Genomic DNA, 13,651 nt, shown 5'->3' on the forward strand with positions numbered 1-13,651 from the left:
TTGTAATTCTATCAGAGACAGCAAAGGACTTGGAAGAACAGCTGAACGGAATGGATATAAGATGAACATCAACAAAAGCAAAATGAGGATAATGGAATGTAGTCGAATTAAGTCGGGTGATGCTGAGGGAATTAGATTAGGAAATGAGACGCTTAAAGTAGTAAGTGAGTTTTGCTATTTGGGGAGCAAAATAACTGATGATGGTCGAAGTAGAGAGGATATAAAATGTAGACTGGCAATGGCAAGGAAAGCTTTTCTGAAGAAGAGGAATTTGTTAACATCGAGTGTAGATTTAAGGGTCAGGAAAGTATTTGTATGGAGTGTAGCCGTGTATGGAAGTGAAACATGGACGATAAATAGTTTAGACAAGAAGAGAATAGAAGCTTTCGAAATGTGGTGCTACAGAAGAACGCTGAAGATTAGATGGGTCGATCACATAACTAATGATGAAGTATTGAATAGAATTAGGGAGAAGAGGAGTTTGTGGCACAACTTGACAAAAAGAAGGGACCGGTTAGTAGCACATGTTCTGAGGCATCAAGGGATCACAAATTTAGCATTGGAGGGCAGCGTGGAGGGTAAAAATCGTAGAGGGAGACCAAGAGATGAATACACTAAGCAGATTCAGGAGGATGTAGGTTGCAGTAAGTACTGGGAGTTGAAGCAGCTTCCACAGGATAGGGTAGCACGGAGAGTTGCATCAAACCAGTCTCAGGACTGAAGACCACAACAACAACATTAGTTAATTGGTAAATTGGCTCTACGTGGTGACGTGGGTTATGTCAAAGATAAATAATTCAGAACAACAGTATAAAATGAGCATTATATGCAGTTTTCGGTCGGACAGAGTGACATTCAATATAATGATGTTTTCAGGAGCCACCAGATTCTGAGAGCATATTTGATGCAGCACTTATGGTGTTGGCAATTCTTGCATTGCGTGCCGATGTTGGCAATTCATTGACTCTAGTCATAGCCAGTCAGGTGACAGTATACACAAAGTCAGTGAGAAGTGCTGTATCTAATTCTTTCTTTTGGCAGAATATATGAATTTATCACATTTGTTTTTTATATAGAGAGTACCAGAATAACATTAACTGGTGTGGTTATTCTGAACTTGAAGGTTAGATACTGATTCTTGTATTTATTTGGTGAATGGGAACAACTAGATATGCTAATTGACTGATACTAAACAAACCCTAAGACCTAGGTTAGGTTGGAATGTGACAGATTGCTTGTGAATTGGCTGAGCCAACGATGTCAACACAAAAATGCGATTATCATAATATATTGGTGTGTAGTGTGGTGCATGATATACATTTGCCCTTCCAATGACTTACTTGTACATGTCTCATTTCTGCTTTTGGCCAAAAATTGTGATGATATTAGATTCTAATCTAATAAGGCAAGAAACAATAGAAAATTATGAGTGAGAATTCTGGTTCTGTACCAATAACTGACTGGCAATCTGCTGTATTCATTTAGCATCATTCATCACACAAAAGCTATTAACAACATTGACATGCCACACAACAGGCATGACACCCTAGGTGCACTTTTACCTAGACAGCCAATTCATGTGGTTCAGCAGTTCTGTCTTAATGGCTCAGGGAGCAAATGTAGAAACACATCTATTATTTTGTGACTGTCCTATTTCCTATGTTACTGTACACCTGACAGCACAAAAAGTTTCTGTGGAAAACTGCACCAGAGTGGAAATCCATTTCAGACTGGTGCCAATGAAATGCAACATGCCTTGTCCCAGATAGCAGTGAAAACACACAAAAGATGAGTTATTACTTAAGATATTACACAAAAATGATCCTGTCTATTCTATATCTATTCCAAGAACACACAAAAGCTCTTTTTCAAATAAAAGACACTGTCATTAGCTATAAATACACTACCCTTAATGGGGAAGTATTTCCAGGCTGTTGCTTTAGCTGAATGGCCAATGTAGGCGTTCTGTGCAAAGGGGCAGAGACTTGATTCCATTATAAGCTGCAACAGATTTCCCCCCCCCCCCCCCCCCCCCCCACCCAGTCATAGGGTACATGAACTATATTGAGAAGATATCTCTCAGTGTACTCTTGCCAACTATATGCTATATCCTTTGCTTTTAAATGTGTTGAACTCCTGACCACCAGTCTTCCAATGTTGGTATCCCACGAAGGGATATCACTTTTTACGACTTGATGTGTTAAATTCATAAGCTTGGTGGAGTAATATTGTGAAGCATTCAAGGGCCACCTGGTATTTTCTATGACTTTATCAAGTCAAACCCTGAAATGAGACCCCCCCCCCCCCCTCTCACTGATATCCTCCCCATACCATCCAGTGTCACCTCCTGTCACCCTTCTAACTTCACAAACATTCAATAATCAGACTGTATGACAGTCTGAAACCATTATGCGTATCCCAAAGTTTGTACTCCCGCAAGTGTTCCCGCTGTAAGACTTATCCCTTGCACCCACCCATTACCACATATTGTAGCTTACCATTGGTAAATCCTACAATATTAAAGGCAGAGCAACTTACAAAATGACACATACTGTTCATGAAATATATTGTGTCCACTAAGAGGCTTTCTATATAGGGATGGCCACCAGTTACCCTGGCTGAGCACATGAATGGGCCACAGAACTGTCTGTATCTGCGACAGGGTGTCCTAATACTAGCTTCCCAGAACTCTGAAAATGGAACGTGTCCTCCAACACATCCTTGCACTCTGACGTCATCCTGGACTTAACCTCTGTTAACACATTTATTTCTCTCTTTTTTTCCCCATTACCACTTTTTAATTCTCTTCCTCCCTCCCCCTCGCCCCTCCCCCTTCCCCCCTCCCCACCCTCTTTCTTTCTCTTTCTCTAGGTGTTACTTCTATTATTTCTTTCTCTTTTGTGTAATCCATTTTTTACTTCTCACTCCGACCACATCATCCCTTGATTCCAGCTGGCAGAGTTTTTGCCAAGATACTATCTGTGTCCTCTCTCTCTGACATCCAGTCTCCCCTCATCCTTAGAATAGGTGAGTCTAAGTGATCTGCCCTTCTTCTTATAACCGTCTTGATCTTATCCCTCTCCTCTCCTTGAGTCAAGAACTATTATTTGTGAAAGCTAGGATAGTGTCATGTATGTTAATATGTGTGTATTGACAGTACTGGAATTTTGTATCCTGAAGGTAAATTCTGGCCAGAAATTCTTCGCCATAATTTAATAACTTTTTTTTTAAAGGTGAATTTTATTTTTGATACGATTTACCCCATTACAGGATCACCTTATCTGAAGTGAACCATTATTTTGGAGTAATTCATCATGTTAGATGCATGTGCCAGTAGCAGTCTTCAGCATTTATTGGCAGTCTGACATGGTGCATTATGTCTGTCACTGCACCTTTTGTTAAACACGGTGCGCTTGAAACATAATACTGCATTTCCTGGTTTGAGTGATGGGGCTTGATGCTGACTGCATATGGTTGGACTGTAAAGAAAATGTGGGACTGCCAGGGAGGATCTCTGTAATAATTACTGACTATCAGTTAACATTTATTCAGCAAAATATTTATTCTGAATGGAAGAATGTAATATTTTTCAATGAACCAGTACTTTTCACAGTGAATGATGGTCCAGTATGGATACATAGGCTGCCTGGTCTCTGTTATGACCCACAAAATATACCCTGTAGTCATCTCTCAGTGGTTATACTCGTATGTCTAACAGTTTGGGGCTGGATGTGTTCCCAAATATTTGGGATTCTTCAAAGGATAGATAGCCTACTTGATGCTATCCAATATGTTCATATTATGGATAATGTTACAATCCTATCAGGGTGACAACTATATACTAAATCTGTTTCTGGCAGGATAAATCAGCAATATGCATGTCAGCTGCGGTGCAGAAATGGTTTTCAGAACAGGATGAGATTTCTCATTTTTACTGATATCCTTCTGCAGTCCCATTGAAAATGTGTGTGGAGATGATATGGTCTATGCCAGAAAATTGGCCTGACTCAGTGCTAAGAAGTGACAATGATCTTTAAAATGTTGTCCTCGGTGCTTTGGACAAGGTGACAGCAAATAAGAGATTTGTTACTTGCATCAGACTCACTCAATCTCAGGATGCCAGATGCTCATTGACGTCAAAGACCTTTGGAGAGGATATGAAACGGTAAAGAAACCATGTGCTGTGATCTGAATCCCACCATTGTGCAGTTGCATGTCAGTCACCAAACTACAAAATCACTATGAGGTGTGGTCAGAAAGTAACAGGAAAGTTTTGTTTTTCTTAAAGAATCTTTATTTATTCATCAACATAAACTTCAAAATAATATCTCTGAAATATAACACACTTGTGCCAGCGTTTTTCCCAATCTTAGAAGTGCTTCTGGAACTCACTTTTTGTTATGGTATTTAGCTCCTTCAACAATTCTGTTTTTAGCTCATCAATGCTGGAAAACAATGTCCTTTCATTGTTCTCTTCAGCCACAGAAAGAAGTCATAGGGGGCCATGTTCAATGAATACGGTGGCAGAGGCAACATAACGGTTTTCTTTTTTGCCAAAAAATCATGAATGAGCAGTGAAGTGTGAGTGGGAGAATTATTGTGATACAATTTCAATGAGTGGTTTTGCCAAAATTCTGGTTCTTTTCTTCAGATTGCTTCACACAAATGGCGCATAACTTCCAGATAGTATTGCATATTTGCCATATGACCATAAGGCAGGAACTCGTGATACACCATCCGATTGTAATCAAAGAAAACAGTGAGATGAACCTTCACAAGTGATCAAACTTATCAAATTTTTTTCGGTCGTAGCTGTTCAGGCAGTTTCTATTGGGACAATTCGGCCTTGGTTTGAATTTCATACCGTTATATCCAGTACCTGTTACAACATTCTTTAGAAGTTCTAGACCACTGTTTACTTCATTCAGCAATTCCTGAGCGATGTGACAATGTTACATTGTTTGTAGTCAAAATTCAATAATTTTGAAACAAACTTTGCTGTTACAAGCTTCATGCTTTTAATAAAAAATAAAAAATAAATAAAATTAAAAAAAGCATTGCTTGCCATTAGGTAAAGGATAAGCTGACATCATCAGCAACCTCTCTGATGGTGATTTGGTAATTTTCCAGAACAAATTTCTTTACGTCTTCCACATTGTCGTCGGTAATTGATGTTCAGGGCGGTCGTCGTCATTAATGTCTTCTCAATCCTCTTTGAAATGTTTATACCACTTGTAAAGTCTTGTTTCATTCACAGCAGATACACCAAAAGCTGTAGTCATCATTTTGAATGTAATATTGCACTTTATTCCACTTTTCAAGCAAAATTTAATGCAGATTCTTTGATCCATCTTTTTCAAAAGTAAAAATTAGTCATGCACTAGAAAACGCTTATAAACTTTTTAACTGTCAACATTATACTAAATACTCAAAACAGCTTAAAATACATACATACATCAGGAACATTTGTAACAAGATAAAAAAAAATTGGAAATTGGATGTATATAGCCCTTGAAATTAAAAAATTCCCTTTACTTTTTGATCATACTTCGTACACTAAGTAATGTGATATTCCAGCATTCCTTACTGTTGTTTCACCGTTCATTCCACCTCACAACTTCAAATGCCTTTTCCACATCTGAAATCCTAGGAATGAGATGGAGCAGATTTGATTATGCATTTTTAGAGGCTTCGTGCTGAATGTCAATAAAGCATAACTTCCTCATTTACACTCATCAATTACAAGTCTCTATTTTTATGAACAGTAATGTGTAGTCTGTAACATGTTTGGCTGCTGTGTAACATGGTGGGCAACCTCCAGTTTTTTGTGCTGTCAAATGTACTAAGAGTTTAAACTTCCTCCCTCCATCCCTCCCCCCCCCCTCTCTCTCTCTCTCTCTCTCTCTCTCTCTCTCTCTCTCTCTCTCTCTTACAGTCCTTAATTATATGTTTTCACTCATCTACATATATTTCATTTTCAGCAAATGTAACACTGCTCCTGCAGAATCAAGTGACTTTCTCTGAAGATGTTGGAAACCCAGTTTCATGTGACAACAGTTCTTTTGATCTGTGTCTGAAATGGGAAAAAGAAGGCAGCAAGCTTCCAAATGCAAAATTAACTTTAAGGCAGTTCCAGATAAGTGAGGGTGTTGAATGCCATAAATTAAATGTGTCTGCTGCTTGGAATGCAGATATAACATCTTGTGTGTCCATAACAGGAGAGCATCTGTATGGTGGTCCAGTTTTGAAACAATCTCAGTACTGGCCCAGTGAGAAAAATGAAATGCAGAATGTGCCACGTGCCACTGGACAGGGCACAATTAATGGAGTTGCAGAATCATTCTGGATAACATCTGGAGGAAAAGTTTTTTATGTTCCACGTGATGTTCCATTGTTTATCTCCCAAGACAGTCGCCAACTTTGTTTTCGAAGCAAACTTGCGTCACCCTACCTCCGAGATACTGAAACCACTGTTAATATGAAACTTTATTACTGCCAGAGCAATGATGCACAGAAGCTGCACAGGGCAACAGTTAAACGTTTCTTGGGGCTTCCATCAGGCATTCCAGACAAAGAAATGATACAAAACCCAGTGTGGTCTACTTGGGCCAGATACAAGAGAGAAATAAATGCCACAGTTGTAACAGACTTTGCTGCTCAGATAGCAGAGTATGGCTTTAACAGGAGCCATTTAGAAGTTGATGATCGGTGGGAAAGTTGCTATGGTGATTTTAAATTTAATGAAGGATTCCCAGATCCTGGACAGTTTATTCAAGACCTCAACAATAAAGGTTTTAGAGTTACCTTATGGGCTCATCCATTTGTCAGTACTGTATGTTCAGCATATTCTGAAGCAAAGTCAAGGAACTATCTTGTGAAAAATCTGGATCAAAGTTGGGACAGAACTGTATGGTGGAATGGAATTGCTGGTCTTGTAGATTTCACAAATCGTAATGCAACATCTTGGTGGAATGGGAAACTAACAGCTTTAAGAGACAACTATGGAATTGATGGTTTTAAATTTGATGCTGGTGAAACTTCTTACATGCCTGGATCTCCAGAAGTTGGACACCTTCAGTCTCCTATAAGACTGCAGCCAAATATTTTCACTTCACAGTATGTGGAAAATGCAGCGTCACTTAGTAGAAATGAATTGATGACTGAATTCAGAGTAATGTACATGAATCAAGGTCTACCAGTGTTCTTGCGAATGTCAGATAAAGAATCTACCTGGGGTTATGAAAATGGCTTGAAGTCTTTAATACCAACCTTATTATCACTCAATATTGTTGGGTATTCATTTGTTCTGCCTGATATGATTGGAGGAAATGGATATAGTACTAAACCAAGCAAAGAACTTTTCATACGCTGGTTGCAGGCCTCTACCTTCATGCCTTCTCTTCAGTTTTCATACACACCTTGGGATTACGATGACGAGGTAAGTAAAACTCATTTTTGTGCCATAACTAGCTGATGATTGTCTTCCAAAGCCCAATTCCTTATTTGCCCCATTCTTATATTAGATAGGAAAAGCAATGAAGTCTTTGTGTTGGGTAACAACAAACTTAGTTTTTTAAAAATGTTTTTAATAGTGTACTGTAAATACAGTGTACTATTTGTAAAGTAAAATATTTTATAAATAAATTGTAATCTAAAGTTACATAAAACTATGAATTGGGTACTAATAGTGGTTGTTTCCAATTACTTTTACACTTCATCTCTTTCTTGATTCCCTAGCAGTGTGCCAGGAGTGTCTTATCCCCACTAGCTAATATAACAACAAAAATAATCAATTTTTGAAAATGTAATGTTATTGGCTAGATAAAAAAATGTGTTCACCAAGTGGCACCAGGAGAAAACATCTATGAAGGTATTGAAATCCGCTAGCTTTCAAAGCCAGGGGCTCCTTCTGGCAGAAGGGTTGAAGAGGAAGGAAGGAAAAGGAATGGTGAGGTTGTGCATGGCAAAAGGGAACTTGGATTGAAGGGGGAAGCATGCTTGGGAAGTCCATGAAGTTGTGTGTAACACCTATGCCAAGGTGGCATACATGGTTAACCCACTTGTCTAGTAAGCAGGAGACCCGGGTTCGACTTCATACAAATTTTCATTTGTCACCAATCAAGTCTTTCATTGCCCAAATGTGACAAAGATTGGAATTTCTCCATTCTGAATGCCTCATTTGTGTCCCTCATCAAACCCTCCGATACTTCTTTAAATAATTGGCTGAAGTGCTCAAACTGATAACTGTGATTTATTCAGCATTTAAATGTGTCTTCTTGTGATAATCAGCAACACAGGTGGCCAGATGTGAGCCCTTTCCCTGCCCCCTTCCTCCTTCAGTCTGTTTCTGATTTCCTTACTGCTGCCTTCTGTAGTGCCAAATAGTACCACAAGGTCCAAACTACTCAGAAACTCCAAAAAACCAGATACATTGACCAGCCCTAGTCCATTATCATTCAACACTGCTTCTGAGGCTAATGGTAGAACTGTGTTTTATGTTCCCTTTGCTGGTATATGTATGATACTAAAGTGGGTATCCAATCAGCGAGTTGAAAAAGAAAATAATGTCTTTGCTACGTTGGATTGATCAGTATGTACTATTTGATTAATGACTGCACTTAAAATTATTCAACGCTTTCATCTGATAATACAAAAGATGGGTTCTTAATATTGAAAATAATGTCTCATACAGATAAGAAGTCACATGGTGTTAAGGTTAATAGATCATAATGAACTAAGATTGCCTTTACTGATGACACAGCTGTAACATGTAGAAAAGGATCAACGCACTGACAATTGATCCAAGTGGTCAACATTAAACATTCATATCTGGAGAGATGGTTGGTGGGGTATTTATGAATAAAATTCAAGAGTATTTTGCTATAAGTCTAACCAAGATATGTCCCAAGCAAGGTTGTCAGGGCTATGAAAGATCACCCATGCAAAGAAAACTCCATCACAGATTTAAATGAAATCAAATCCTTGTTGATAAACTGAAGCTGCCCGAGACCAAAACAAACAGGTGAGAAATGCAAACAGCATTCATTTAGTTCAGAAAATAAAATGTTGCATACCAGTCATCCAAAAATAAGTTTCAACTTGTGTAGCAAGTAAATTGATCAAAATTATCTATACATTCACTCAGTTGTCATACACCAAAATTGGAAATAATACAGAAAAAGACTTCAATGACAAATTTAGTCTTGTGAAGTTCTTTCCCTGCAGAATTTTTTAATATCATCCTTTCTTTTAGTTATTACAAGAATGTGGAAATGACAGATGTTGAGGTAAGTGCTTTTGCAATAGCAAAAAATTGCCGAATATCACTCAACAAAGGAAATAGATATGGACCTAATAAAGTATCTGTAGATTATGTGAAGGAACTTACTTTCCTCATAGTTGTAATTACCATGCACATTGGCTAGCACACTAGACTCGCATTCAGGATGATGATGGCTCAAACCCAGATCCGCCCATCCTGATTTAGGTTTTCCGTGATTTCCCTAAATCACTTCAGGCAAATGCCAGGATGTGTCCTTTCAAACGGCATGGCCAACTTCCTTCCCTAACCTGACAGGACCAACGACCTTGCTGTTTGGTCCCCACCCCCAAATTAACCAACCAACCATAGTTGTAATGTGTGCTAGGTCACTGGAGCAATGAAGAGCTTCAAGAGTGAAATGAATAAAACTAACTTAACTTATGACACACAGCCATTGATATAATTCAAATAGTGCTTTGTGTATTTAAACCTAATTGTAATAAAGGGCTACAGGTTTGTTTTGTTTCAGATATTCTGGTAGATTTCAGTACAATTTAGTGGTCGTAACAAGTGCCAACAAATTGATCAACATAAAAACATATTGGGGCAGTTATTCGCATTGATCACAGAACTTCTGTCTATAATTCTGGATACAATATCTTTCAATTATAACTTCTTTACTGTTCAGTCTGTTAAAAATCAGAGGAGAATAACTGAATGTTTCTTAAATGTATTGCATTGTTTGATCTGCTGTGCTGTATGTTATGTATTTCTCTCTTTAACAGACAGTAGAAATTGCAAAGAAGTTTACTAGCCTTCATGCAGAGTATGGAAATATGATCATTGATTTAGCAGAACAGAAGGTTACGAATGGAACACCTATTAATTTGCCAATCTGGTGGCTTAATCCTGCTGACGCAACTGCACTTGGAATAGACTCAGGTTAGAAAAATGTTTTATCTTAAGTTAATTGGTAACCATAAGTTATTGAGTAACCTGTTAAATTGTGTGTAATTCATGTAGAGCACATGAGTACTTGAGGAATTTTGAAAAAATGCATGTTAAGTTGTGACATTGATGCCCATCACTGTTGAATAGTCAATACTTTCATGAAATAACTGATTATCCTATAGCTGCCTCTTCTTTCATTTTTTTATATTTTCCATTGTTCTTTTGAGTGTAAATTTACAATGAAACTAATAGCAGTGAGTACTCTTAAATGAACTGAAACCAAACAAAGTGGGAAAGAAGTCTACCTACTAGGGGACAGTAGCAGATTGAAAGAGCCAATTGGATGTAGAGAGACACATAAGTTTTTCGTGTGGAGATTTCTTTAATTAGTGAAATTGGAGGGGGAAGGATAAGACAGTTATGTATGGCTTTGGTTCAATGGAAATATGGGGCAAAGAACAAAACTGGATTTAATGCTTGATTTTCATCTTGTCCTGTAGTATCTCCCATGTCCATGTTGGACTTTGCTGTATAATGTTGAAAAAGTGTCATTTCCTCCAACATTTTATGCTCTGCTTCTTACTCACTGCTTCCCATCACTCTTCCTTTCTCCTCTCCCCTCTCACTATTTCCTTGTCCTCCTCCTCCTCCTCTTAATTAGTCATCATTGTCATCATCATCATTAATATCACTCTTTTCAAATTTATGTGATGAAAATTCATTGGTTCTGATTTATCTGAAACCTTCTTATAGACATGTTTATTGGTCTTTTGCTAGGTAAATATTTTTTATATCTTTATGTAGTTTTTCAACCACTACCTGTGACATTTTCCATAATTTATTTTGATTTTCTCTCTTTTCCTGCCTTTCTCATAACATTTTATAATGTTATTATTTTGAACAGTACATGAGGAGTAAATGGAACATACATTTGCATTTGAAGGTATTGCAATATGCCTTGTATATGTTTACAGATATTTGAAAAGTGTGTTACCCGTTTCAGAATATCTATTGGGTGAGAATTTGCTTGTGGCACCAATACTAGAAGAAGGAGCAACAAGCAGAGACATATATTTACCTGTTGGAACGTGGGAACAGAAAGTGAGAAGTGATGCAACAACTGTTATTACTGGCCCTGCATGGATCAGAGGTTATAGAGTTGAACTTGATGAGTTAGCGTATTTTGTACGCGTGTCATGAATAAGTTCATACAGTTGTAAAAATATTTAAATTTGTATGCAATGTATTAATCGTTCACGGAGAGTTATGAGCCATAGTAGTGCAAACAGCCACATGAAATGTGTAACACTTATTGTCAGGCATTCATGAAGTTGTATGTTCTGAAGATAAGGAAGAAGAGATAAAGATCTTTTCTCTAAAGTGAATTCTCTGGTTCAGTTATATGAACCTATGATGTTGTTTAGCCTGTCTGTAGCCCGTAATTTTGGTCACGTTGTCTCTCTTTAACGTAACTTTTACTTTAGTTTCATATTTTTAATTTTGAGAGTATAATTTTATAAATTGCTGATTCTCATCAAAAGTTGAAGTGTTTGTCATGCATTGTGTTAAATATTTCATGGTGTTACACTTTCAGTGCTCTCTTATATGCTTTTATTTTGTGAGTTGAAACTTGTATGCATATTTATACACTGTGGAATGCAAAGGCTGTGAAACTTGGTGTTATACTGTATACATTGTTATTATGTTACTAAGTTTGTATACTGATATTAATGTCTGAATTATTAAACCTGCCTTTCAAGTTTGCTTGTTGCTATCTTGAATTGTAGTTTTTATTTTTATTGCACAGTCATATTTTTTACAAATTTTGGATTGTTGTTATGTCATTAGCAGGTCAAATTACTGCAGTGGAGTTGCTGTAATTAGATAAATGAAATTTTTATCAACTCTTGGAAAGGATAGAAGAAACACATTGTTCTGCTTGTTGTTTTCACAATGTATAGCTTGTTACAAATTATAACTTCCTTAAAGTTTTCTAGTTTGCATAATTATAATTTATTTACACGTACAGTATATTCCAAATGAGGTTCACAGTTGTTAAGTGCTGGACTCGCATCAAGGATGAAGGTACTTCAAACCTCCCATTCGGGCAACCAAACTCATGATTTTCAATATTTCCCTAAAACGAATAAATCAAATGATAGGCTGTTTTCTGCAAAAAGGAAGTGGCCAATTTCCTTCCCCATCATACCAAAATCGAAGCTTGTAGTCCATCTCTAATGCACTCATTATCAGTGAGACATTAAACCCAACACCTCCATACTTTCATTGACAGTATATAAGTAAATGGATCAATATATTCATTGGCACTAAAAAGTGTACATATAAATAGTTTGTTTGTCGAGCATCAAGTTCTACAATGCACCCATCAAATAGATCGTACTGTGTTATATATCAGTCAAATATCACTGTACATTGCAATGCCAATTTTTCTGTTTCGATTTATTTATACAAATAATGTGTAACGTAAGTACATATGCCCTGCAGCATAATACAATTACTGTAGGAGCATGTTCAAATCATTTAACCATATGATTTATTTCCAATAAAATACATTTGTCTTGATTGTATTTTACTGAATGACACACAAGTTCAGCAATAGTCTGTGAATTTGCCATAGATTGAGAAAATTTGAGTGCTGAATAGTAAGAATGATTATAGTTTTCCATAAAAATACATTGTCGTTTCTAGATACTCCTTTACAGTCAGAATTGTTTCTCTTTCGTGAGTAAATATGTGGATTTCAGATTCCATAGCGTATTAATGAATTTGTTGGGACCATTTAATGCAAAAGGATGGTGTTGACATGTGCAGTGATCAGAAAATTGCAATCATTAAGATCTAAATACTATACAAAGAACAGTCAGCAGCTTTAAATTATGTGGAGCAAATATGTGAAGCCACCACGTATAAGCAGTAGAAATGGGGTTAAAGACATTGAAGAAATTGTCTTGTGAATAGGAAGGTCATTAGAGACAGCTTATTTTCTCAGTTAGGTGAGCACAAATGAAGGATTTGATCATGTGGGTATTGAAGAGAGAATCCTTACGTTTGAATGAAATTGTTTCAAACAATCAGAAACATAAATTAGTATTACCAGGCTGGAATGTGAATCATGATACATCAAATATCCATTGTTTTAATCAGCTTTGTCATTTGTATTTATAATTGTGTGCATTTATTTCTTTGGCTGTTTGATTGATCCATGTTTTTGTTCTTTATATTCCTTGCAAATGCCAGATTTTAGTAGACCTTATGTGGTGATGATATGAAGATAATTAGAGATGGGGTCTGGAAATGCCTATGGTGTTTTATTGTGCTGATAATTTATATTGTCTCAACTGTAGTAGGAATAAACGGACTAGACAGGTGCTTTCTGACAAGTTCATTTTTTTTCATCATAGTATGAGTGTAACATTT

The 13,651-nt window shown here is 37.0% G+C and overlaps 1 protein-coding gene across 2 annotated transcripts in view; it reads left to right on the plus strand.

Moving 5' to 3' along the window:
- LOC126094529 (myogenesis-regulating glycosidase-like) overlaps nucleotides 1–11,994 on the plus strand; it is a 48,437-nt gene extending 36,443 nt beyond the window's left edge. For both annotated transcript variants that reach the window (XM_049908948.1, XM_049908947.1), the window contains exons 3-5: nucleotides 5,982–7,438; nucleotides 10,048–10,204; nucleotides 11,217–11,994. In XM_049908948.1, coding sequence (XP_049764905.1) covers nucleotides 5,982–7,438; nucleotides 10,048–10,204; nucleotides 11,217–11,413 — 1,811 coding nt within the window. In that variant the 3' untranslated portion in view covers nucleotides 11,414–11,994. The remainder of the gene's footprint in view (nucleotides 1–5,981; nucleotides 7,439–10,047; nucleotides 10,205–11,216) is intronic.
- Nucleotides 11,995–13,651: the final 1,657 nt, after the last annotated feature.

This window comes from Schistocerca cancellata, chromosome 8, assembly GCF_023864275.1.
Source record: "Schistocerca cancellata isolate TAMUIC-IGC-003103 chromosome 8, iqSchCanc2.1, whole genome shotgun sequence".
Lineage (NCBI taxonomy): Eukaryota > Metazoa > Arthropoda > Insecta > Orthoptera > Acrididae > Schistocerca > Schistocerca cancellata.